The 26246-nt window shown below is 47.2% G+C and overlaps 1 protein-coding gene across 1 annotated transcript; it reads left to right on the top strand.

The window, feature by feature from the left end:
• Positions 1 to 16747: 16747 nt before the first annotated feature.
• Positions 16748 to 17440, top strand: LOC122394729. The gene has a single exon (XM_043391829.1). The coding sequence runs from the start codon at positions 16748 to 16750 to the stop codon at positions 17438 to 17440; it is 693 nt and encodes a 230-aa protein (XP_043247764.1).
• Positions 17441 to 26246: the final 8806 nt, after the last annotated feature.

Here is a 26246-nt window from a genome sequence, read left to right as displayed (position 1 = left end):
ACGCACAAACAAGTGGATGCGGCAATCAAACTTTCGAGGGCTGCAAGCGCCGCCTCGGAAGGGGATGCTGGATATGCTAGGAGGGTGATAATAAATTGTATTTCGGCATCGACAAGACGAAGCATGGATTCTTCTTTCGACGACACGTCTCTGCTTTTCTACGAAATAAATGTCCATGATGCATAGGTTCTGTTTTGTTCTTATTAAGCAACATGTTTCAATAGTTGATCATTCCAGCTGTCAAGGCATTGAGCGCCACTCGTCAAGTAACTCGACATCAGACGATGTTAACTCTGAATTCATGGTATCTGACTGAAGTTACTTATAAGCAGTAGGGGATTCATCATTCAGGGAGGGCAATTAGGGCAATTGCCCCTCCCAAACGGCATAACTTAAAGGGACCCTCCCACCTTAACATTAGTTTTGAGTTGAGCTAGCCAAATTGGTGGCCATGGCCTGAAAATACCGGTTTGGGCACTCACAACATCGAAAAATGCTCTAACCCGCGCCCTGCTGGGGGTCCTGGATTTCCACGCCCTGCTGGGGGGGGTGTTTGAACACCCCCCCTTGTAACTCGGCTCCTGGGCCACGTAGCGATACGCGGAAGGCGGCGTTCGAAAGAGCGTAAAAAATAATGACGAAATCACTTCGGTCAATTTTTTGGTCAGGTCAAAGGTCAGGTCACCAGAGGTCATTGAAGGCAAAATTTCGCCGATTTCCAGGTCGATTGTTGAAAATTTCCAAGAAGCCAACGCATAACTCGGGAACCAATAGAGCTACAGCGCCGCGGAAAAGCGCATTCGATAGACCTATTAACGCCCTTTCTGAGTAATTCTCTCAGATTTGACCTAACGTCAACGGTTTTGCCTGCAGGGGGCAAAAACTGCAAAAATAGCCGATTTTTTTGAAAACAGTTTTTCTGCAATAACTTTTGACCCAAGCCTTGTACGAGCTTACTTTTACCGGCATCGTGTTCCTCTCGTCAAGACGCATCGAATGAACTATAACTTGACCTTGAAAGGTCAACTTGAAAATTTGACCTCAGGTCAAGGTCATGACCTGACCGGAAAGGGTCATGTTGCATATCAGTCGATCCGTATCGTCGAGCTGAACACATCTAAGGCGTTTTCATCGCTCTAGCATGCCTCTATCAAAAGTTATTTGCGAAAAACTGTTAGATACCATTCGTGACCTAAGATGACCTCAGGGCATAAACAAGGGTCACGGACACTATTTTTAAGTTCAGTGTGTCTAAACCACTTGTAATTCGGTGTTTGGGAGTGTTTATAATGTCTTTCATCCAAAAGAGGCGCATTTCAATTTTCTCCCATTGACTTATAATGGGGAGGTCGCAAAATTGACCTGACCTTAGGTCATCGATATCAAAATTCTGAGATATACATTTTGTACATGCTATTGCTCTTAGCAATCGCTGAAAGTTTCAAAGCGATCGGTCACTCGGTGTAGCTATGACAGACATTGAAAATTTTTATGAGGTGAGGTCACTTCAAGTGACCTGGTGACCTGACCTTGAATGACCTTGGTCTGAAATTTTCACAACATGTGTAGAATTGATGTATGATAAGGTGTACCAAAAACGGCGGCGCTCCGCGCCGCCGTTTTTGAGATATTCGCGAAAAACCACAAGGGGGGTGTTCAAACACCACCCCCCCCCCAGCAGGGCGCGGGTTAATTCGGAGATATGGAATTTCAAACTTGCAGTTTTCGGATTCTAAGGGGCTAATGCATTGGTATGCCCCCTTAGAATTTGTGACGTCAGCGGAGACCTAACGATTTTTAAATCTTTTACTAAAACGTTTGGTAGCACGCGGTGGCATATGCTGCTTTGCGCGCAACAAATGCCGCACTTTCAAATAAAGTCGCTAGGAACAGCGGAGATCCCAAAAAGTAAGCAAAAGTAAAAGTCGAATATCTTGAAACCGGTGAATATTTTTCGATGAAATTTGGTAGACATTCGTTTTCGCTCTTTCTGAACCGAGCGACATCACTTTCATGTCAATTCATTAACTTTTTTGAAGGTGGGAGGGTCCCTTTAAACATTACGCCTATGTACGGTGCGTGGAAAGAACCACTTAATTGTTCTTTTGCCCCTTCCATAACTCGGAGCTGGATCCGCCAGTGCTTTTAAGCCATCCGCCACCAATAATCCCGTGATTGCATAACTACGGAAAACTCTCGATAAAAGCCGCACCAGCGCCACTTTGTGCGGTACCGCCGCTCCGGCCACCTCCATGCTGGAGAGCAGAGTCAATATACTCGGTCCATACTCCATTATGCGCCACTGAGCTAACAGACTGCACTGGACGGCCACCGGGCCAGGTCACTGATATCAGATGGCATTGGCCAGTCTCTCCACGGCCGCTGCTTGACAACTGGAGGGATAAGGCGACTGGATTAGGTCAGGAGTGCGCTGAGATGGTTTACCGAATCAGCAGACAGCAGTGACCACCCGCGTCATGGCGACGGTCCTGCCGTAATACATTGAAGCATGGGAAGGAATTTTTCGACATTCCTCTCACCGTGTTCGTATAGCTTGGTATATGTATCAGCAATATAGAGCAAATGGTTTGGGTAGATATGTGTACTTTATTCTTATCAGACACTATTTTAATGCGTTAATGCTGCGCCTCACTTTAAGAAAAGAAGTAAACTAAATTTTTTGAGGCCCTGCCCAGTGTCCAACGTCATCACAAATCCCCAGCTGCATCACCTGCATCGCTGCCGTAAACTTTTCTGGAAAGGTCAAACATACATATTATATTAGGTACAATACAAAGACGGTGATGACATGTTCTCTAGAGAATTCGATTGCTGATTTTTGCTTCCGGATTAGTCTAATCTTGATCTAATCCATCAGTTACCTATCACATACATAGCTACTGGTGTCCAAGTAAAGCCAATCAATCAGCATGTCTTGTTTACGTCTGTCATTCGTGATCGTCCGTTCGCTTTGACCATCGATTTTTGTGCCAGGTGAGCAGTTTGACCTCCTTGGCTCTGTCTGGCGGATCCACTGAACGTCGCCATTCCGTCGCTCAAAAGTTTGTACATGTAGAAGCCCGACCGATGACTTCCAACACTGTACCGTGTTTGCACTCGCCAACAGCGCAGGTCTGGATGACTGGATGATTGGTCAGCGGAGGCTAGTCAGACTCAGTCAAACAAGGATAATAGAGTTTCGCGAGTGCAGCCGAGAGCCGCGAAAGCCCCAGAGCTGTCCCTCAGAGGCAATAGAACGGTCATTGGCCGGATATTTCCTGCAGAACGAGGCCTGCACGCTGGCAATTAGCAGTCCCATTATGTGTGGCCTTGGTGTAGTTGCCTGTTGGCACGTCAGTAACACTGCGAGGTTGTACGTGCCGGCTTCTATGCTGCTGTTGCAACTTTGCTGATAAGTACAAGTATCGCAAACCGCCGCCGCCCTTCCTGCTACTTTTGCAGTTCGCAACTTCCCTGGCAGGTAAAAGAAACTATTTACATGCACTGTAGAACAAAACGCAGCACTGCCTTGAGACTTTGGCTATTACCTTGGAAGTCTGAATGGGGATGCACAAAGGTGTTTGACAGAAAGAATACCATGGTGCACAGACTTCTCTATATATAGAGACATGGGTGGAGAATGTTTGAAAAAGTTACCCCGGCCGGCGACCAATAGTCGGAAAGACGATATGCTCACATTGTTGTCAACGGTCATCATAAGCAAACCCCTTACGCAGCCTTCTTCAATGTTGGGCAGCTCAACCTCCTATAAAACAAACAGGGAGTCGATCCAGGAATATCGACCGGTCCCGGTCTCGCAGCTCAGTCGGTAGAGCGTTGGACTACGCGTGGCAAGAGTACGCGTCCCGGTTACAACAGTCCGATTTCGAAGCGTGCAACGGACGCTCGGTGTTTATGAGCATCCTGACGAGTACGCTATTATAAACAGGTATGGTTGCGGTCTTTGGCACTGGCAGGCCAGTCGAAGGCAGCGAGGTCAAGCATTGTTTCAGAAAAAGTGCGCCGAAAACGCGCCAAATTTTCGAAACTGAACCCGATTTGAGAGCAGTCTTGGCATTGGCGACCACACGCGGGTCCTGGGGTTGGATATTATGGTATGTTAAAGCAAATAGTTAGTTACCTGATTTGCAATATTACGCCCATGGCAGTGAACATTTGAAGAACGAGTTTTCTTTTCTCGTTTGGAGACAGCTTCTAGGATTTACAAGAGTGGAAAAGTTACCCCGGCCGCGCCGGGGTAGGCTGAAAGTTACCCCGGCCACGGCCGGGGTGGCCGGGGCAGGTTCTCCACCCATGTATAGAGAAGTCTGTGTATGGTGGAATCTATAAATGTAGATCTTGAGGAGTGCAATGGTGCATTGGTGAGTTCATTGCAAGCCTCACCGGGTTTCTAAATAGTTGACAAGTAGCAATAGAGATAACGTCATATCAGTCAGGATATCAACTGAGCATTGACGAGAGTTGACAACCGATGATTGAGTATGACATTCGGATCGGAATCAATTGTGCAGTCAACAGCGTGCATGACTATCCAATGACTGACTGAAAAACTGTGAAGTCCCTGGTGTGTGGGAGAGAGAGTGAGAGAGAGAGAGAGAGAGAGAGAGAGAGAGAGAGAGAGAGAGAGAGAGAGAGAGAGAGAGAGAGAGAGAGAGAGAATCGTAGCACATATCTTTGTGTTTGGCTTGGGAAGGTCCCCTGTTGCGTCATACCTTAGAATAGCTTTATAATGGCCCTCCAAAGGTGTCATACACATCAGCACTTTCCATTAGTTCAGCAAATAATCCCGGTGGGGGTCGGATAACGTGGCTTTTCCAGCTGCCCTGATAAGACGAGGATGTGATTGTTTTTGCTAGTGAGAGTGGCCAGGTGGGCGGCTGGTTAAGTGTCACTGGGCTGGAAAGATCAAACGACAAGTATCAGGCTCAGCAAGGCACTAAACGGGCCCGCACAATGAGCGTTGGAGCTTTGAAAATCCATGCAGTTTAACCCTCGCCCGTATAAGGGGGAACTGACCCCCTCGGTTTTCCGCGAATAACTCTCGTAAAGCAGTCGATCGCGACGAAACTTTCATCACCTTCGCGTTATTCAATTTTACACCTACCCTGCAAATTTTATGACCCCTGACCCAAATGATCTTTGACGTGTGACCTACTTTTCGAGACCGTATTTGGCCGGAATCGCGATTCGATGTATGCATGTTGGCTCACATTAGTCGCGCGTTTGCAGCATTATTATGAATATTATGGTGTTAAAAATGGCCTTTTGCTCATGATACAATAAAAAACAGTGAAATGAGACAAAAAATAGCATGATATATTTCGACTTGCGTCGTCTTCAGAATGTACATTTTCGGAATTGTTGACGAGCAAATTCAAGTCCTTTCAAAAATTACAATCGTACCTAAAAAAAAAATGTGAACCCCTGCCCCGCTTGGGCCTTGGGGTCCTGGATTTCCACGCGCTGCTGTCCCCCCCCCCCCAGCACCCAGGGGGGTGTTTGAACACCCCCGCTCCCTACTAACTCGGCTCCTGGGCCACGTAGCGATACGCGGAAGAAGATGTTAGAAAGAGCGCCAAAAATAATGACGAAAACATGCCGGCCACTTTTTTGTCAGGTCAAAGGTCAGGTCACCAGAGGTCATTGAAGGCAAAATTTCGCCGATTTTCAGGTCGAATGTGGACAATTTCCAAGAAGCCAGCGCATAACTTGGGAACCAATAGAGCTACAGCGCCGCGGTAAAGCGAATTCGATAGTCCTAATAACGCTCTTTCTGAATATTATTCCAGAGTTGACCTAGCGCAACGGTGTTTCCTGCAGGGGGCAAAAACTGCCAAAATAGCCGATTTTTTCGGAAATTATTTTCTGCAATAACCTTTGGCGCAAGCCTTGCACGAGCCTCCTTTTACTGGCATCGTGTTCCTCTCTTCAAGACCCTTCGAATGAACTATAATTTGACATTGAAAGGTCAACTTGAAAAAGTGGCCCCAGGTCAAGGTCATGATCTGACCCGAAGGGATTATGTTGCATATCAGTCAATCTGTATCGTCGAGCTGAACACATCCAAGGCGTTTTCATCGCTCTAGCGTGCCTCTATCGAAAGTTATTCGCGAAAAAAGCTGTTAGATGCCATTCGTGACCTGAGATGACCTCAGGGGCATAAACAGGGGTCACGGGTACCATTTTCATGTTCAGTGTGTCAAGGTTACCCTATTACAGTGTTTGAGAGTGTTTATAGCGGCTTTTGTCCAAAATAGGTGCCTTTCATTTTTATCCCATTGACTTATGATGGGGAGGTCGCAAAATTGACCTGACCCTGGGTCACCGATATTAAATTTCGAGATAAACAATTTGAACACATTATTGCTTTTATCAATCGCTGAAGGTATGGCAGACATTGAAACTTTTTATGAGGTGAGGTCACTTGAAGTGACCTAGTGACCTGACCTTGAACGACCTTGGTCTGAATTTTTTTTTCACAACATGTGTAGAATTAATGTATGATAAGGTGTGCCAAAAACAGCGGCGCGATATTCGCGAAAAACCGCAAGGGGTGTTCAACCCCCCAGCAGGGCGCGTGTTATTACAGCGTATGTATGTACAATAGGATGCTCCAAAATCATTGAATAACAGTTAGATTAATAGTGTCTATAGTCGCGACAGCATTAGCTGTCGACAGCTCTATAGTAGCGTTCCAGTGTTCCAATCTTCTTTAGGTGAGTAGTACGCACAGCACTGGCTCTCTGTGGCCTGCCCGGTATCGACCGCTCTGGAACGATATAATATATGTACACCGTTTTATAAAACATTAACAGCCGTGCGCCTTGAAGGAATAGCGACGTCGTAAAGGATGCCTGTGCATTGTGCAATGCACGGCAGCAGAGAGTAAATATGTACTCTATGGATCCAAACGGCTGCCTTTGTGAATGGTCATCCTTGACGCCTCAGGTGTGCAGTGAACTAGGGCTGCGAAGTCGGAGTCGGTCGGAGTCGACAAACAAACAGTTGCATGCACAAATAGGTGCTGAGTTGAGTCGGAGTTGGAATCGACTTTGGAAACTGGAGCCGTAGTCGGAATCACCGAAAATCCATCGACTCCGCAGACCTGACAGCACTGGGGAGTCGAAGTCGTAGTTGGAGTCGGTGTCGGTCGGAGTCAATAGTTCCTACCCGGATTCGGAGTCGGAGTAGGCTTTTGAGAGTTGGAGTAGGAGCCGGAGTCACCGAAAAAGCATCGACTCCGCACTCTGCCGCGCTGCAGAGGACTGTCGTTATGTAAGTTAGTGGGTCGATAATTGCTATACCAGGCATGAAATGTGCCAGCAACACATTCCATCCTGCTTTCTACTACAAGACAGGCAGGTATAATAACAAGGCAGTAATGTGGCAGTTGGAACTCATACCTCTGTACAGATGTTACATAACAAAACGCACTGCCTATAATGTTGGGGTGGATAGACTATATAAAACAACATCGAGACTCGAATGACCAAATTGATGGTTTTTCGGAGACAGTTAGTTAGTCATACAGTGGCACGTCCATAACATCCAGCATACCGATGAGTTCGTAATTTTTACGCAGTGTCAATGAAATGCTTGTCGCTTACCATTCTGAAGCTGTCTGTACTGTGCACTGTGCCATCATTGCAGGGTTTCTGAAGGATCACGACCATGAAGAAGCAAACAGCAGTTGGCGACACCTTTTTCGCCCAGCGGGTCAAAAGCAAAAAAGTCTATAACTAGTGGTAGCGTAAATCGTGCAGCTCCATCTGAACAGTCCAACGTACCTACCGTTTATTCAGCTCGGGGGTTTCATTCCCGAGGAGCCGATAGGGGACGTTGAAATTCCTCGGCACATTTTATGAGAGATGTCTGACTTATTGCTTAAATGCATCTCCACTTTAAACTGCATGCTGTCCTGAATGTTGTAGAATATACATCCGTTATCCAAGAGCTCAGGACAAGGTTGCTTGCTTTACTAATTGAATTATAGGGCAGAAAAGATATACAACCTAGTTCTTTTGAATGCATTGCTTAATGTGCACGACATAAAAAGTACACATTCTTTTTTTTGTCAGAAAGGGGTGAACAATAAAAACGGCTGGTCAGCGTCTTTGAAATTGTCTTTTATAAGAGTCAAATAGACGTTCCAAACAAATTGTCACATGCGACGACACACAACGTAGGATTCATCACTCAAGTGGTTACGCTAACTCAGTGGGTTGACATTCCTAAAGCATGGAATGAAGCATAAATCGAATGCACACTGCACAGCTTCAGCATAGTGCGCCGGAAGCAATAAGCATAGGCAAAACGTCATAAGTGCGCCATAAGCAAAACGGCCAGTTCGGTCACAGGTGTAACATAATCCAAGATCTCAGCTGTTCGGCAGAGCTAGCCTGAATAAGAACATTGGATAAGGACATGGAACCTGGACATTTGAATTCAGTCCTTATTACGTTGGATGTGACCTGTGTCGACAGGCAGTATGTTAGGTAAGCCTTTGGACGATGTCCACCATGCGGCGCCGTGACGCCAAACAAGTTCACAGGCGAGGATAATGACTGATACAATTAGACCGAACGGCACCAGAAGTAACAGAGCCACTGTGTCATTAAGCGAAACTGGCTCGATATATGTTTCGGAGGTGCAAATGATGCTGTCTTTCAGCCATTTCTTCCGTAGTCTTGCTATGATGCCACCTCCGTTCATTTTCCGCAACTGTTGGTTCATTATTTGTCTTTGCTTTAGTTCTTTTGCGACTACCATGAATCCCGGAATGTCTTTTCGTGGATTATCATGCAAGGGCACCATATGACAAGCTTCTTCACCTATGATTATGAAGAGCTGCTCCAAAGCCTCGAATGCCATGGTTTTCGGCTTGACAAGGTTGCGAGCGCTTTCAACCGTGTATTCAAACGGAACAAACCTGTCCTTATTCAGGACGCGATTGTAGAGTTCTCGTTCGTACTTGTTGCTGCTGACTTTCCAGTCGTTGAGGATAACGTGGTTGGGGCTTAACCCCAGCATCCAGTCCGGTCTCTCAGAAAACTCTTGCAGGCTAGTGATGGGCCGGGTATCGCTGGCCACGGCTAAATGCGATATCATATTGGCCGTGTAGCTGTTGTAGATGATGATGTGCAATATCCAGGTGGCTAAGGTGATCGTACGTCCGGAAAGCGAGTTGGGCATCAAAGGCCAGCCCTGGCCCACCAACGACATAAAGCTGGACAGAATACACGCCGACCACGTCATCTCACTTTTTGTTTGACCATCTTCAGTCCGGCTCAGTTTAACAGCAGCCTTAAGAGCTACAGACAGCATCAGAAGCGTCATCAGCAGTGCCCACCAGACCATTGAATCCAACGGTTTCAGGAGCGCTTTGAAGACGTCACCATTCACTGTAACGTCTGTTGCCATGACCTTGCTAATGTAGAGTCTAGCTGTGCTCATATCTACTGGCACAGCATCCAGATAGTCGATTACTTTCAAACGATCTTCTCTCATCATGAGCCCGGTCAGGGCAACGTCTGCTCTTCCGTAGGCAAGCTCCCCCACCATTCCAGTCCATGTTCCGTTTTCATCCAGCCTTCCATAGCCTCCCACCAGAAGAGGCACCATCCGGTAGCGAAGGCTTAGAGACTGGGCGATGATTTTCCAGACATCGAACAAAAATCCCTCGTAAGTAAAAGATCCATCAGGATTGCTGTGTATCCATATGTGGGGCGGATTTTGAACGGTAGTTATACGTAACTCGGGCTCCCCAATCAGGCTGGAATTTTCCGTTGACGGCATTGACCAATTTTTGCACACAAAGTGAAGGCTGGATGCTGACATAATTCAAAAAACGATCGTTGGGTACTTTTTCCCAGCTATTTTTGGACCACCTTCTCTGCTTCACGGCTTACTGATTTCTGCGGCGATGCTTGGTTCTTCTACAGGCACTGATGCTAAACGATCCCAACCAGTGGAAGTTGTTCTGGAAGCGTGCCACTCTACCACACTCAGCGGCGTTCTGTTTGGTTTGACCGCGCCGTTGCAACTGCCCGAGCCAGGCCCATGTCGTTCCCCCCAGCCCCGCGTGGGTCAACAAGCACGAATTACGTCACACATGTGGACGGAGCTATGGGTGGAGCCTAACGCACGCGGCAGCCCGAGCTGCCATATTTGAATTTATATTTTAATAGAATCTCACCGATATTTTGTTTGAAGTCAACTGCTATGGAAAGCTTGGTGGCGGTTTAGGTATTCTAGCAATAATTTTTTATGGATTTGCGTATATTCGGCTTGGAATTGCGATTAGGGTACCGCTCCGCAGAGATCCGAACTCAAGACCTTTGTAATACGGCGCGGGCACGCTAACCACTACACAGCCACGACCGCGCGGAAGAGGGTGGCAGGGAGGCTAGGTAGAAATGGGGAGTTTTATCGCTTTTGTTAAAAAAGCAAAAAATTTAGCGACTATATCGTCTGCTCTTTCCGATAAGATATTCATTTTTGATGTAGCTCTTGCAGACTTCACTCTACAGCGCTTCAAAAATATTTCATTTACATGGGGATTGAACGGGGCTTCGAGACTTGACTACAAATGACGTCACGAGCTGCCGTCACGATCAGGTAGAGTCGCCGGACGACCCTACCTGGTATATAGGGCCTTGGCCTGAGCGTCTTCCCAGCAGGGTAGCCTGGGGCAAGACGCCCCAGATAATTTATTTTGCTAAATAACTTTTGTCCCACATCACCTGAAGGGTCAAATTTGTGCTCATTACGTTCTTTGGACAATTTAGTTTAGATTCCACCCCTCAAATGCATTCACTTTTGAACGGACACCAAGGTAGAAAGTGACTTGTGAAGCAACTGCAAATAGGGTATTTTTCCCCACCCCAAGGCAAAGCGCCCCATTGCCTGGGGCAAGAAGCCCCATACTCTAGATTAAAAAATAACTAATAAGCATGGTAGTTGGCGAAATCTTTTATGACAGGCCCGTTAAGCATATTGAGTCCCTACTTAGCACCTCCCATCCTATCCGGTGTTCAGTTGTGACATTATTTTGTGACCCGGTTTTCACTTGCCTATATAAGGCCAAATGATGAATTATTGCAATGCAAATGTGAACAAAATGCTTCCTTTACCCTCCAGTTGCTGGTAAAATACAGTAAACGCATAGAAACTTACTGCTTGCCAGCTGTCGAACATTAGGAAGTGGGTGGTCCGAGCAACACATGAGGTAAAACTCCCCATTAGCAAGGCCATCTATAGAAGGTACAGTCACTCCCCCGCCGACCAATCAGAGACAGATCCTGAGTGACGTCACCCCTGATGCTCGCAAGGGGTACTCCATTCCTTTGCAACGTAAAAATGACTAACTTCATTTGAAGATTATTGATGGCACTCTACACATACCGCTCAGTCGTTGATGTCAATGGAAAGCCCAACTAATTTTCCAGCGACAAAAAAGAGCAGCAATATGCTAAGAAATGGTCGGTTTAGACGATATAGACGATTTAAAAACCCTCTGCAGTTGCAGGAAAGCAGCGTAAAAACGCATCGAGCTTATATTTTTACTATGGATAAATCATTTTTTAATAAGTTTTTAGATATGGTATAGATTTAAGTTACAATTTTATTACAATATTTTCATTACTTGAAACTTCTTTCCAAAATAATATTTTCAAAAATAGCAGCTGTTGGCCAGTGGCTTGGGAGCGATTGTGGCGCACCGCGCCATTAATTGTACTCAGGCCCCCTTATGATGTCATCAAAAGTGGAGTGACATGGGCCTGCCCATTAGGCTTTTTGCCCCACGACCTACTGGTGCATTTTACCCCATCACGTAGCTCGGTTAAAGAACAACGTCATGCGCTCAAGCAAGATATAATTGAACATGAAACAACCCGGAATGAGAATCGTTATACAATACTTGTTCAGAATTCGCACTTTTACGGAGGTAAGGTCACTTGACGTGCCCTGGTCACCTGACCTTGAACGAACTGGATCTGAAATTTTCACAGCATGTACAAAATAGATGCATGAACAGCTGTGCCGAAAACTGCATCGCTGCGCGCCTCTGTTTTTGAGATATTTACGAAAAAATACCTGAAAGAGGGCGTAAAAAACTCCTCCCCCAGCACGGCGTGGGTTAAAAAAATGAGCCACCCAATATCAAAACTATACCTGTCGATACAAATACAGATTTCTGATCATTGAAAAAAAGAAAAAAATGATACTTATGGTACTGTCGACTTACATGTCAATTGATCGGTAATGTTTATTTGTCTCGATGCAAAGTTGCTGGTTGGTCGGTAATCTTTCGTTCGAGGTCATACCAAGGGCTATGATCAAGTTGATATTTTCATACAACTTGAGTGTTTTCCTACTGCTTATCTGTTTCCTTATTCAAGTACACTTAGCCAGGAAGTACACGAAATCTTCCGTCATCCGATTTGGTTTCCCTTCACCGCGGAATGCCAATCAGGTTGCTGGAAGAGTTGCCGGCGTATTTTCACATCTCACAGGGAAACTCGGAACATTCTCACATTGCGTAACTGTGGAATTTCTCACCCCAATCTCCCAGGCTGGTCGTGCAAAGAGCTGTTTCACAAACCACCACGCCGTGGCCAGGGAGTGGCTGCATTGGCGCTGGTCGCTGAGGTTTAGGGGCAAACATCACGGATAAGCAGCAGGATTAATAATCGCCGCGCCGCTGCCAAAGACGGCATCCACGAATGTATTGTCCCTTATTTTGTACCCATTGAAAGGCTCCACTTGTTTCTTCCTTTACTCATCCGGCAGTGATGCGGCCGACCTTGGCCCTTAGAATTTCGCATCAGATACGCTCACGGGACACAGCTGTCAGAGAAGAGGACAGAAGACGCCGAGAGGAGAGAGAGAGAGAGAGAGAGAGAGAGAGAGAGAGAGAGAGAGAGAGAGAGAGAGAGAGAGAGAGAGAGAGAGAGAAAGAAAGAGAGGGGAAAGAGATAGAGAAACCGAGAGGGGTAGAGAAATAAGCAGGAAGAGATAGATAGACTAAAACAAAGGAGAAATCGATAGAGGACTACAGACAAACAGACAAACAACATCAGAAGAGAGCCGCCAGGAAGCAGGAGAAGCATACCAATGGAGCAAGTGATGACGGACCAGCCTTGAAGACATACATACATGCTGGGCGTCAGGCGTGTGCCGCGCGGTAAAGGTAGGTAGGTAGCTCAGCGGAGTTTTCGTGCAGGTGAAAGTGGCACCTCTCGTCACGAGAGCGTTGGGCGACGCTGGAACGTCCGGATCCGTGTGTAGGTCAAGGTCGTCACCTCGTCAGAGAAGACCGGATGGACTATGAGGTGATGCAATAGCGGGGCTGTTGAACCTGCGAGACATTTGTGATTACAAAAGAGGTGTTGCGATTTGCAAAAGAGGTTATATGGACCATCTAATGACAATGGAAACAAAACGACAAATTACCATGGAGCGCGTGTGTTGCATTGAACGCTGCAATTTGCGTCCTGGGCCTCGTTTCATAAAGCGAGTCCGCAACTTACGCTGGTTTTTGGGCTTGTATTGCAAGCGCATATGAAGCGATAAATTTATTTCCCCTTCTCAGTTCTCACCCCTGTTCTTGCTTGCAAGATAAATAAATTCCAAATTTAACGATTCAAACTATCGTCATAGCATCACATGCGCTTGCAATACAAGCCCAAAAACCGCCGTAAGTTACGGACTCGCTTTATGAAACGAGGCCTTGGTTGTCAGCGGTAGGGTAATTCGTGCGAATGATGCATTGTGGGTTATTTTCTATACGTACTTACTGTTTGTAATTGCGATATGTTGAAATTGACTCAAGTCTCAGCGGCCTTGTTACGAACATAATAATGAATAACGATATAGGTAAATGTGTAGATTGAAGCTTGTTAATTTTGTTACCGGCTAAAGCTGCTTCTACACCAGATAATAATAAGACCACATCCGGTGTCATTATCTTGTTTTCCATTGCCGATGAAGTAATTTCATGTTATAGTGGCCAATTGCAGTTGTTTCATGTGTTAGTCTGCTGCTTGGTGGTGAATCACGGCCCAATAGAACATTTAACGCGATAGGTAGGTATAAACAATAGGGTAAATGTGTAACGTACTTACAAACAGCATGCAGCTTTGTGAGATTATAGCATGTAATGTATGATGAACAGTATCTATCCTCTGCAATTTTTGGTAAAGCATTTCCTATCTGTCGATGAAGAGAATAGTGTGCTTTTTTCTATGTCTTTAAGTTATGTGTACCTAGGTACATAGGTATTTTTTTGCCTGGCTTATCAACACCGAAAACAAGCCACTCTGTAGTATCCAGCCATCATCACCCAAAGACAACCACACCATTACTTCACATGTCGCACGCCACCACACGATAAAGATAATCAGGTTGTGCGTGCAATCCGCCATCCACCGCCATCACTACCCAAATACCCATTGCGCTGCGACCGCAAACCACCCAAAACCACCCAAAACCACCCAGAACCACCCAAAACCACCCAAAACCACCCAGAACCGCCCAAAACCACCCAAAACCACCCAGAACCGCCCAGAACCACCCAAACCCACCCCCACCGCGCGTCGTCATGCACAAGAGCCGGTGACGCAGAACAAGTGTGACACGGCCCGTCACGGAGCGTGCTCGTCACGCCGGACAAACGGTCACGGAGCGTCACGAGTGACTATTCGGACGGCGGCAGCGGTGGTGGGTCCGTGGAACCACCCCTCGGTGAACACGGTCCCAACGCTGGGTGACCTACTGCTACTAGTTTGCCTACCAGTTTTGATGCTTTAGCTGGATATTAGTGAAGCTACTAGTTTACTCACCAGTTTTGATGCTTTAGTTTGGCTGATGGTCATCATACCTACTAGCTCGTAGTCTGGTAATTAAGTCATGCAAAGAAAATTCCATGGTAGGTAAAGGATGAAAATGATGGTAACTACCGTGGAATTTGTGTCATCATTTTGTGTTCTATCTGCGCATATATATATATATATATATATATATATATATATATATATATATATATATATATATATATATATATATATATATATATATATATATATATATATATATATATATATATATATATATATATATATATTATATATATATATAGCATCTTCTGTAATCTGTATATTGTCATCTTTATAATTAAATCATGCCACTATAGGAGGGAGGGAGTCGCTATTACATACCGCCCTTGTGACGTCACACACGCAGCGATTGTGACGTCACCGTGGCGTACGTGGGCGGTAACGCTGAAGCGCCGGTGAGTTGGCACTGCTATTCCGGGACTCGGGTCCGGCATTCCCCGAAAGCGATATCTGGCTGACATTTGTTACACGTGGGGACGGTGCCCCTCCCCTACCATGATGTCTGGCTTTGGCTGTTTACTGTTCAGTGCCCCTCCATTTCACGTGACCGCTGTATGGTCACGCAGTGGCCCTCCCCCGCGATGTCTCCTTTTCTGATGTTCTTCTCTGCCTCTCTACGCTCTTCCTCTACTCTTCTTCCTTTTCCTCTCTTTCTTTCTACCGTTTTGGTCGTCCGAGTCCTGTTTCCTTGCCCGCTAAAGTGCCCATTGCATTGCCAATGCATTGCAGGCAATGCATTGCCTCGACGCTTATGCAGTACCCCTCCCCTATGCGGCATCTCGTCATTCAGGGCCCCATCTCTGGAACGGATGTCTGGGTGGCCCCCGCACTTCTCTCTGCCTGGTGTCAGATATACAAACTGCACGTGTGCGCGTTAGCATAGCACGTGTCTTGGTCGCTATCTAACCTTCCAGGAAGTGCCTACGTCACCCAACTGTCTGGCGCCTGGCTGGACTATGACCCTGGAACTGACGAGATAACCGAGAAGGAAATGTATCCGGTAGGGGGGCTACCCCCCCCCCCATCCGGATACCTCAGGGCGCTGCGCCGGTTGCTGTTCGGTATCCCGACCTCTCAAGGATCTAAGACAGGTTTCTCCGGGAAAGGAATCCAGGACATGTGTGATTGGGTTTCTGGGATATGCCGATGGTTGACTTATGGTGTGTGGCGGAGCTTGGAGCCGCATAAGTGAACAAGAAGCCACTAATGTTTGAGTGAAACTGTCTCGCTGCGACCTCATAGAATCACCTGATTTCAAGTCAGACTCCTACATACCGGGTGTTCCGAAAAAAGTGTCACGATTTTAGTCACGTGCGATTTCCGTAAAAATTGTCCGAAATAGTTTGGCTTAAGATATGTTGCTCACAACCCTTGTCGATTTTGGTGGACAAAACGGTTCACCAAAATCTACGATGGTTTTCTCGCCAGAACAAAAAATCAAAATCGTCCGATTATGGTTCGAGACGAAATCGTACGTCACCGTCCGCCGCCGACTTCGACGCGAGTGTGACATGGAAACTCGAGATCTGCCCTGCAACAAACTCATTGCAAGGTTTGTTAACCATTTTGAGACAACAGGTTCAGTCCTGAATACTCACAGGGGCAGCAGCGGCAGGCCAGCATCGGTTTCAAAGTCCCCAGAGACCATCGCGGCCGTGCGAAATTCCGTCATTGCCAGTCCCAAGAAGTCGCTCCGTCGACGCTCTCAACAGCTCGGACTTGCTAAAACCAGCGTAAGACGCATCCTATGCGACGAGCTAAAACTGTCATCGTACATAATATCCACCAGACATAAGATGACGGATCGGGACAGGCAAAAGCGGCAAGTCATGTGTCAATGGATCTCCAACAAGATGGAGAGGAACGCGCGGTGGGTGAACCGAGTCTGGTTCTCAGACGAGGCTCACTTCCACCTGAACGGTGCGGTAAACAACCACAACAACACTTTCTGGGGTAACTCACCACCGGAAGAAGTAACGGAGAAGCAGCTGAAGGGCCCGAAGGTCACTGCCTTCGTGGCCTACAACGCCACTCACGGCCTCCTCGGTCCCTACTGGTTCGAAGAAGATGGCCGGACCGTCACCATCAATGGCGAGCGCTACCGCGAGGTCATCCGGGAATTCTACGCGGATCTGACCGATATGCTCACCGATAACCAACTGCAACAGGCATGGTTCATGCAAGACGGAGCTCCGCCTCACACTGCGCGTGAGAGTATCGAATGCCTTAAGGAGCTGTTCAACGCTCGCCTCATGTCTCTCGGCACCGCCCATGAGTGGGCTCCCCACAGCCCTGATCTCAACCCGCTAGACTTTTGGCTGTGGGGGGCTGCCAAGGACACTGTGTACGCAGGCAAGCCCAAGACACTGGTCCAGCTTAAGCAGAACGTCGAAAGATACCTGCATCAAGTCGGTCCCGAGACTCTGACGAAAGTCGCTGAGAGTTTCCAGGCCAGAATCAAGGCGTGTCTCAACCGCGGTGGTGCCCATATCGAGAACGTGAACTACAAGAAGTTCGCGTAAACTTGTGATCGCAGGAACTCCTCTGCCCTCTAGCAAGGAGTTATAGCACTGATACGAGAGTAACCTTGTTGAAAAACGACAAACGTGAGCTTTCATATGGTGTATGTTTTAATGCGTTAATACTTGTCAAGCGTTTATAATACACGTTTGAAACTGTGACACTTTTTTTCGGAACACCCGGGACAGCAGGGAGCCGCAGGACGAGCACACGTGCATCTGTGGAGTGCCGTTGCTGAACATCGTGAATACCTGTCTGTCAAACTGTGCTTTCCCAGAGGCGTGGAAACACCCCATAATCCATCCTATTCACAAATCCGGTCCTTGTTCCAACCCAGCCAACTTCAGACCTATTTCCTTAGTCCCCGTCATGTCCAAAATCGTCGAGAAGGTCGTTCAGCGTCAACTCTATGCTTATTTGTCATCCAATCATCTCTTAGCTTCAGCTCAACACGGTTTTAGGCCACGACACTCAACAGAAACTGCATTGCTCAGCGTATCCGACCATATTTTATCTGCGACAGACAGAGGTGATCTTACTCTACTCTGTCTGATAGATTTAAGTAAATGTTTTGACGTTATCGACCATTCCAAACTATTGACCAAACTAGAGCAACATGGAGTTGACGCTGAGTGGTTCCGCTCTTACCTATCAAACCACACACAGAATGTTTCCATCACTGACCCTGTTTCTGGTCGAAGGTGCCTCTCGCGACCGCTGCGAAACAGTGTGGGGGTGTACCAGGGGTCTGCCCTCGGGCCATTGTTGTACACAGTGTTCGCCAATGACCTGAGCCTCTGCGCGCCTGATGCCCATGTCGTCCAATACGCCGATGACACGCAAGTGCTTGTGTCCGGCGGTAAGGATGACATTGCGGCTCTGGTAGGGCGCATGGAGAGCTCCCTCACGTCTTTGGACGTGTGGTTCAGGGCTAATGCCCTGAAGGTGAATGCCTCGAAAACCCAACTAATGGTATTTGGCAGCAGGCCGTACCTCCGCAGTGTCCCCACGATCGAGGTGCGTTTCCGTGGCGAGACTCTACGCCCGGAACGGAGTGTGAGAAACCTCGGCGTGATATTCGACCCTATTCTGTCATGGGACGAACACGAGGCACATGTCGTGCGTAAGTGCTTCGGAATGTTGATTGCCCTCAGCCATATCCGGCATTACCTCCCTCAGAGGGTGATACCAACAGTTGTGCACGGTCTAGTACTTTCTCACGTTAGGTACTGTATAACTGTGTTCGGTAATTGTACTGGCAAAAATCATAGGCAACTCCAAAAGATTATTCACTTTTGCGCGAGAGTAGTTGCTGGGAGACGCAAATTTGACCATATTTCGGATATTTTGAAAGGTCCTGACTGGTTTACATCTACACAGCTGTCGGATTACCACACACTTTCTCTAGTCCACCGAACACTCCGGTGGGGAGAACCGGCTCCACTTGCCTCACTTTTTATCAAAAGCTCGAATTTACATATACGACAAACACGACAGGACAACAGTTTTTACCTACCTCGCATCCGATCGGAGGCAGGTAGACGCCAGTTTGCGTACCGGGCACCGCAGCTTTACAACGGTGTGCCGGTGGAGCTGACTGCCCTCAAGCATGATGCCTTCAAAAAGAACTTGCGTCTTTACCTCAAGAGAGAGTACGAGTAGGTGCTGTTCCGGTATAGTTACCTATCGTCGGTGAGGCTTATTTACCGCTTGTGAAACTTGTAACTTGCGCTGTGATGTTTCTATTTTTCTTTTATCATGCGTTTTATGTGTGTATGTGAATGCATGTACCTTTTTACCCACTTTTACTACTGTTCAGCGATTGTGACACTGGACTGAGAATAGCCACGGCTCCTGTGGATGGTCCAAAGACGTTCAATAAATAAATAAATAATAAATAAATAAATATGCAGTAGGTTGGGAGGAGACCTAATACTTTCGGGGATACCTATTTATCTACCATCTCTAGTTCATTACACTTTAGTTTCCGTAGATCTTATTTTTGCGAGCATTGGTTCGAAAAAAAAAATGAGTCTTTTCATTCATAGTTGGAGTCTTCACCTGGAACCTCCAATGAAGAGCTAAAACATGATCGGTGTACGCAGTGCTGCAATTCCGCTCTGCTGGGATTCGTTTCATAAGGCAAGTCCGTAACTTACGGCGGTTTTTGGTCTAATATTGCAAGTGCATGTGAAGCGATGACGTTAGTTTGAATCGTTGAATTTATTTATTTTGCAAGCAAGAACAGAAGGGAGAAGGGGAGACTAATGTATCGCTTCACATGCGCTAGTGCAATGCAAGCCCAAAAACCGGCGTAAGTTACGGACTCGCTTTATGAAACGAGGCCCTGGTCTCTGTGGGTCCGACTAATTTCCATCGCCCCCCCCCCCCCAACTAGAGGTGGAAATGAATATTAGTCATTAGTCAAAAATTAGTCGACTAACGTTAGTCAAGCGCTTTTTTAGTCAGTCAAAAGTCAGTCAACCAAAATGTTTGTTAGTCATTAGTCAGTCATTAGTCAATGATTTTGTTGCATATTAGTCGACTAATTTGTCGTGTTTCGTGAGGTGACTAAACCCGCGCCCCATTGGGGTCGCCGGCCGAACGCGCCCGACTGGAGGGGGTAAATTCCCCCCCCCCCTGTTATCTCCCGAACCAGGCGTCGTATAGCGGCCGACAAGATATCTTGCGCTCGCTTTGCATCGCTTTGACCATGAAATAATTAGGGAGAAAATTTGGGATCGATTGGTGTTTTTCCAGTGTCGATCAGACGTCTACACGTTTTTAGGCGCAATTTCAAAAAGTTTAAGGCCAAATTCAAAAAGTTAGGGTTCGAAATGAACGTGAACTTTTTGTATTCGGTCTTTAGCTTTTTGAAATTGCGCCTAAAAAGGTGTAGACTGTAGAAGCTGATATTCGCGAAAAACTTGCTTTTTGTAAATTCCGAAATTTAGTCAAATATTAGTCAAATTCGAGAAAAATGACATTAGTCATTCATTAGTCAGTCAAGCTTTTTGAGACGACAGATTAGTCAGTCAAAAGTCAGTCAACCAAAATTGGCATTAGTCATTAGTCAGTCATTAGTCAAGAATTTGGAAAACGTTAGTCATTTCCACCTCTACCCCCAACACCCTTCCCCTATCGCGCACCCATTGACCAGTGACCACTATCTCTCTCAATCTCTCCCTGCCTAGAAAGTGGAAAGGCCGGACACACCAGCACCGGACCGTGATCCAGTACCGCGAACTACGCAGGCGAGACCGTGTAAACACCGCTCTAACGGCATAAACACGGGTTCACACAGGCGTCTCGCACGGGCCACACACTCTTCGTGTGTTTATGGAAGGAGTGATGACGGCAGGCAGTTAGTCTTATATGCAGAGTGGCGATGAGAACAGGAGATAGGCGGGAGGGCTCTTGACTCTTTTAACCTCATTCCCTCACTCTCCCTCCTTTTTTTATCCAGGTCTGTCTGTCTGTCTGTCTGTCTGTCTGTCTGTCTGTCTGTCTGTCTGTCTGCCTGTCTGTCTATTTGTCTGTCTGTCTGTCTGTCTGTCTGTCTGTCTGTCTGTCTGTCTGTCTGTCTGTCTGTCTGTCTGTCTGTCTGTCTGTCTGTCTGTCTGTCTGTCTGTCTGTCTGTCTGTCTGTCTGTCTGTCTGTCTGTCTGTCTGTCTGTCTGTCTGTCTGTCTGTCTGTCTGTCTGTCTGTCTCTCTCTCTCTCTCTCTCTCTCTCTCTCTCTCTCTCTCTCTCTCTCTCTCTCTCTCTCTCTCTCTCTCTCTCTCTCTCTCTCTCTCTCTCTCTCTCTCTCTCTCTCTCTCTCCCTTTCATGTTTCCGTCACTAATATCTTCCACTCTCACGATGTCAGCTGCATTTACAGCAGCCACAACAATTATCTGCTGTGTCCGAAGCATCACATCATACACCTGGCGTTACCATACAGCAAGCAGCCCACCACAGTCTAGCCGGCTGGCTCCACCAGAACAGTCATATCTCACAGCCCACTTCACCGGTTGAAGCTCTCATGTCCGTTCCAAACATGATGTCCAAATCTCCCGTGTCGTATTTGTATCGATACTTTTCTGTAGTTCCGATAGATGCCCATGTGCCCGGCCTTTCAAACCATACAGAAGCTCACCGTGGCCTGTGTAGCTCGCTGTGAAGCTTCGAGTACAGCTGTGTGTAGCTGTGAAGCGCTGTGTAGATTACTACACAGAAGATCGCTCTAAACCTCAAAGAAAACTCAAAGAAGCTCTCTCTAACCCACACAGAACCTCGCCCTAACCTAACCCACACAGAAGCTCGCTGTAAGCCACACAGAAGCTCGCTCTAACCCACACAGGAGCTCGCTAACCGGCCGAACAGTGGCAGTCTAACCGGTCACTGACCTGCCGAGAACCGACCGTGGCTCTCTCATGACCCGGCCCAAACCGGCTCCTGAGCTCACATGACCGGGCCGGGAGCGGCTCACTTGGCATGCAGCTCACACAGCGCCTCTGGGCCATCGTCTGGTGATCGCAGATTGATACGGAGCTGAGTGGGCCGATTATACCGTCTCTACCGGGCTGGTTATGCAGTCTACCGGGCTGATTATGCAGTCTACCGGTTGCAGAAACGGTGCAAGTGGGTCAGACGGAGATGAATAATAAAATCTGGGGCTTCAGGTGAAGCTTTTACCGACTGAACGTAAGAGCTTTGATCTTATTGTATGGTGAGAGCTTTGGAGGAGGTGAGGCGATATTGGAGCTCGATTTCTTGCGCTGCTTCTTACATATTGTATATAGTATCAGTCTGCTAATGTAGCATCTCTCACACTATGTCGGATTTTCACCTCTGATTCGCCCTTACATAATGAATAAATTAAACCAGTATCTGCAATGATGAGCATTTTCCGGTTCCTATCCCTCCACAACAATGTCTAGTTATTGAAAGCGCCGAAGATATTAAAGAATGGCATAATCCATCTTGCTGTGAGCACCGTCCATTGAATTTGACGCCCGGTATATGCGCGACGATTACTAAATCAGAAAAGCCGTCTGGGTAGTTGCACAACTCAAATCCTAATACTTCCTTCGAGTAGCTTTTGCACGGTCTAGTGAACGTGCCTTTCCGGTGGGAGGGAGAGAGGGAGGGACGAGACAGGGACGGAGGGTGACCTTCACGCCAAGTGGTGTGCTCCCCGTCATCGAATTCCGGATTCTCTGTCCATTGAAAGGAAGATCCCTAGGGTTGGAAGCCTTAGCGCAGCGAAGCGTGAGAACACTTATGCATGCACAAGGACTTTGAAATAACGCACCACTTGCACAACTATTCCCCAAATAGCTTAACATCAGATTGGTACTGCAGTTATCTACTGTTTTGCTTCGCTTTTGTTGCATTTTGTTAGATGCTATGATGCGATTGATTATTCACGTGATGCGGTCATAATAAGGGATTTCGATAGCCTCTCTCAGAATATTTATGATTCATCTCCCGCGACGTTCGACCTCCCCATTCGACATACATAATCTACCGTCTTAAGTCCGCACTAGCTATAAATACAGGATTGCACCACTCTCGGAAACCGACTAAGCTGGGTCTCCTCCAGTGACGTTGAGATTGAGAAGGGCCCTGTGTTCGGTCCAGTTCCTCCATCCGGCTCTCTCTCTCTCTCTCTCTCTCTCTCTCTCTCTCTCTCTCTCTCTCTCTCTCTCTCTCTCTCTCTCTCTCTCTCTCCAGTCATAAGCTGGTCCGGGAGGAAAGGGGTTTGCGCCATCAGTTTGGCCGGATCAGCTGGCGTATGATTGGGATTTCAACTGAGCCGTTCATGGATATTTCATTTCACCCAAGGAGCATTGGATGGCATGTAAGAGTGTACTGTTACCATGTAAGGAAGGCCATGTTACCATGTTTTCTTTCGATCACAAATTGTTTGTTTGCACAATTTCTCCCAGTCACCGCGGACATTGAAACGTACAAATTCGTCAGCTTACTAATTATCCTTTACCAATTCTTCACTAGTACGACTCACCCTTTGCAGCATATCGCATAAAAAATTATATAGAGCACTTTCACTACTATTCCGATCCAGTCGTCTAGCCGGTCAGCATTTTTACAACGCTCCTCTGGAGAAACCGTCCGTGACACTCAGGCTTGTCTCCGATATCGTGCTATACCGGCCTGGTGAGAACGTCACCGTCAAACTAACCGGTCGGTCCGGTACCTTTAGCATCCGGCCCCCTCAGCAGTCACCCCCCTCACCTCCACCCCCCCCCCCCCCGGCTGTATCCGGCTGCGACTTTACATCGCCCGTCCTGCACGCTACCATCAACTTGCTCCACCGAGCGACCAGCCGACCAGCCGGCCGGCCGGCTAGCCTGCCGCTGCGACGACGAAGTTGGCCTACTTCGCGGGCGACAGAGACTTGCCGCCGGGTTCGGACGGTATTGCAGAACGTAGACGGAAGGCGGCGTGGTTCGGCGCTGGATGGGTCCGTCTGTGACGTCATGCTGCCAGTGACGCAATAGTGCTGCCAGATGGCCGCGGAAATGGATGCCAGATGGCTGTAGAAATGGATGACGGATGGGCGGGACGAGAGGAAGGATGGAAGGATGGTGCGTTCTCTCAGCGATGGCAGTTGAATATAGCAGATGTGCGATGACGTGTTCAAACGGTACTTTGTGTGGATGATTCAGGACGTTGCACGGTGCAGAGTGCACAGTGCACGAGCGTGCATGGTGATCAGGATTCACCGTATGGCAGAAACTGGAGCGGATGAGTGCGGTATAATTTTCGAATGTATTACGATTCACGCGGTGCTGAATAGCGTGAGTCGTAATACATCACAGTAGTCTGATCGTCTGTTCATGGAATGTGAGATCATGATGGAGGCAAGATACGAGCATCAATAAATGTAGGGCAAATGATCGAGAGTCTGCCTAGTGTAACAATGATACATTTTCCTCCTATTCGATGCGGCATGGCGAACAACTTGACAGTAACAAGACAAGCAAGTAGTCCCTTGCAGCCCATGAAGTCAGCTTTTGTTGATTGGTTGCAGTAACCTCAGCTAGACATGGGGTCGCTATCGAAACATTCTGTTCGTGGAATGGTTATCCGCTCAGGAAGGAAGGTGGCTGACCGCGAGTCGGTGCCACTTCGTGTCAGATTGTGTATCACCGCGTGGCAATGTGTCATTTTGCAGAGTTGCCATTGCAAGGGGCTTGAGGGCTCATATTCAATGCACCCTGAAACATCGTTATTTATTCAGTTACTAGGTACTACAGCCATCCAGGCGTCGGGCGAGACTGTGAAGGTGAGTTTTGATACGATTTTTATCGTAAGGAGCATGGCCATATTTCGCACCTATCCTTGATCAAAAAGTCAAATCCCAGAACTATGATCAGATCAGTGACAGTCTCTTTTACCTTCGGTGCCTTGGCGGCAATTGGCAATAACAAGGTGACCTCGCATCGCATCACAATGCTCTGGTGTCTCCTTATTTACATTTTATCATCATGCATGCAGATAAGGGAAAATGTAACAATGTTGCATAACGCTTTCATGCAGCGACATTTTATACACTCATTCATCATTCATTCAAAAGAGCACGTGCCGTACCTACCTACATATATCCACAAGTCTATAATAAGCCTCAGTAAAAATGCCGGCCTGACCGTTACGCACGCGCTCGGTCGCCTGTAAAAGTCGCCTGTTTCCGGTGACATGTCCGCCATATGGGAACTCCAGGGGTAGCAGTGGGTTCGCAGAACGTGCGCTGGTGACGTGGCGTGCCCCGGGGGCAGTGGTTGGATGACGGTTTCGATACGGCCATAGGCCTGATCAGTGATCACTCGTGGCACCTACTGGACTTCTTTGCCTCGGCCTATAGCCTATACATGAGACACTTATTCGGGCTTTCACTACCCTACATACGCTTGGCAATGTCAATATAATCGGTAATATAGACTGCATTTCGGTATTATAAATCCAATATATGTATGCAAACATGTTTCATAGATACTACAGAACTGTCGCTTTCATCCAAAAATTTAACCCTCGCCCGCACATGCCATTTTCCCATCCTAGAACGCACATGGGGGGGGGGGTGGTTGCCACCCCCCCGCGCCATTTCGTTCCTGTTGGAGATAGAGCTTAGCAGTAAAGACCAAAAAGATTCTTTGGGAAGAGACGAATCCAATGATACCCAGTTTTACCTTCTCAGGTCAGTCATTGACCTTCCAGGTCAGGTCAAACTAAAAAATGTTGCTGTTTTGGGTCACCGTTGGATATCAAGTGCGCTGCTTATCAAATACCGATGACGATGCTGTTTTCTGGTGCAAAGCCAGCTAGAACCTCTTTGTCACACTATCCGACCAGAATTTTGCTGCTGAGGTCATTTCAGGTCAAGTTAGGTCAAGGTCAATTATATGTGTTTGTATGTCTGTGTGTGTCTGTGTGTATACTGATGTGTGTACCGATTGTTTTTGGGTCCATATCACATGAAATCATGATCTGAGAAGCTATTACCAAAAATACAGTCAAAAAACTTCACAAAAAGTAAATTCAGCTTGCCTAAAACGCAATTATCTTAGATGACCTAGGTTGACCTTGACCCTGACCTTGACCCCTGTACATCGTCGAACAACATGCTCCATGATAGGTGGGAGGTAAGACTGGCAAAAAAGGCCGAAATCAGGGTGTCAAAAGCTCACAAGGCCCATGGCAAACGCAAGATGTTGAGAATTGGCCATTTGGGTCATGACATGACCTGAAAAACAAGGTCATATCTCCGAAACCAAAAATCACAGAAACTTGAAATTTTCAGTGG

This window comes from Amphibalanus amphitrite, unplaced genomic scaffold, assembly GCF_019059575.1.
Source record: "Amphibalanus amphitrite isolate SeventyFive unplaced genomic scaffold, NRLGWU_Aamphi_draft 000608F_arrow, whole genome shotgun sequence".
NCBI classification, from domain to species: domain Eukaryota; kingdom Metazoa; phylum Arthropoda; class Thecostraca; order Balanomorpha; family Balanidae; genus Amphibalanus; species Amphibalanus amphitrite.
This window is presented reverse-complemented; position numbering and strand designations above follow the sequence as displayed.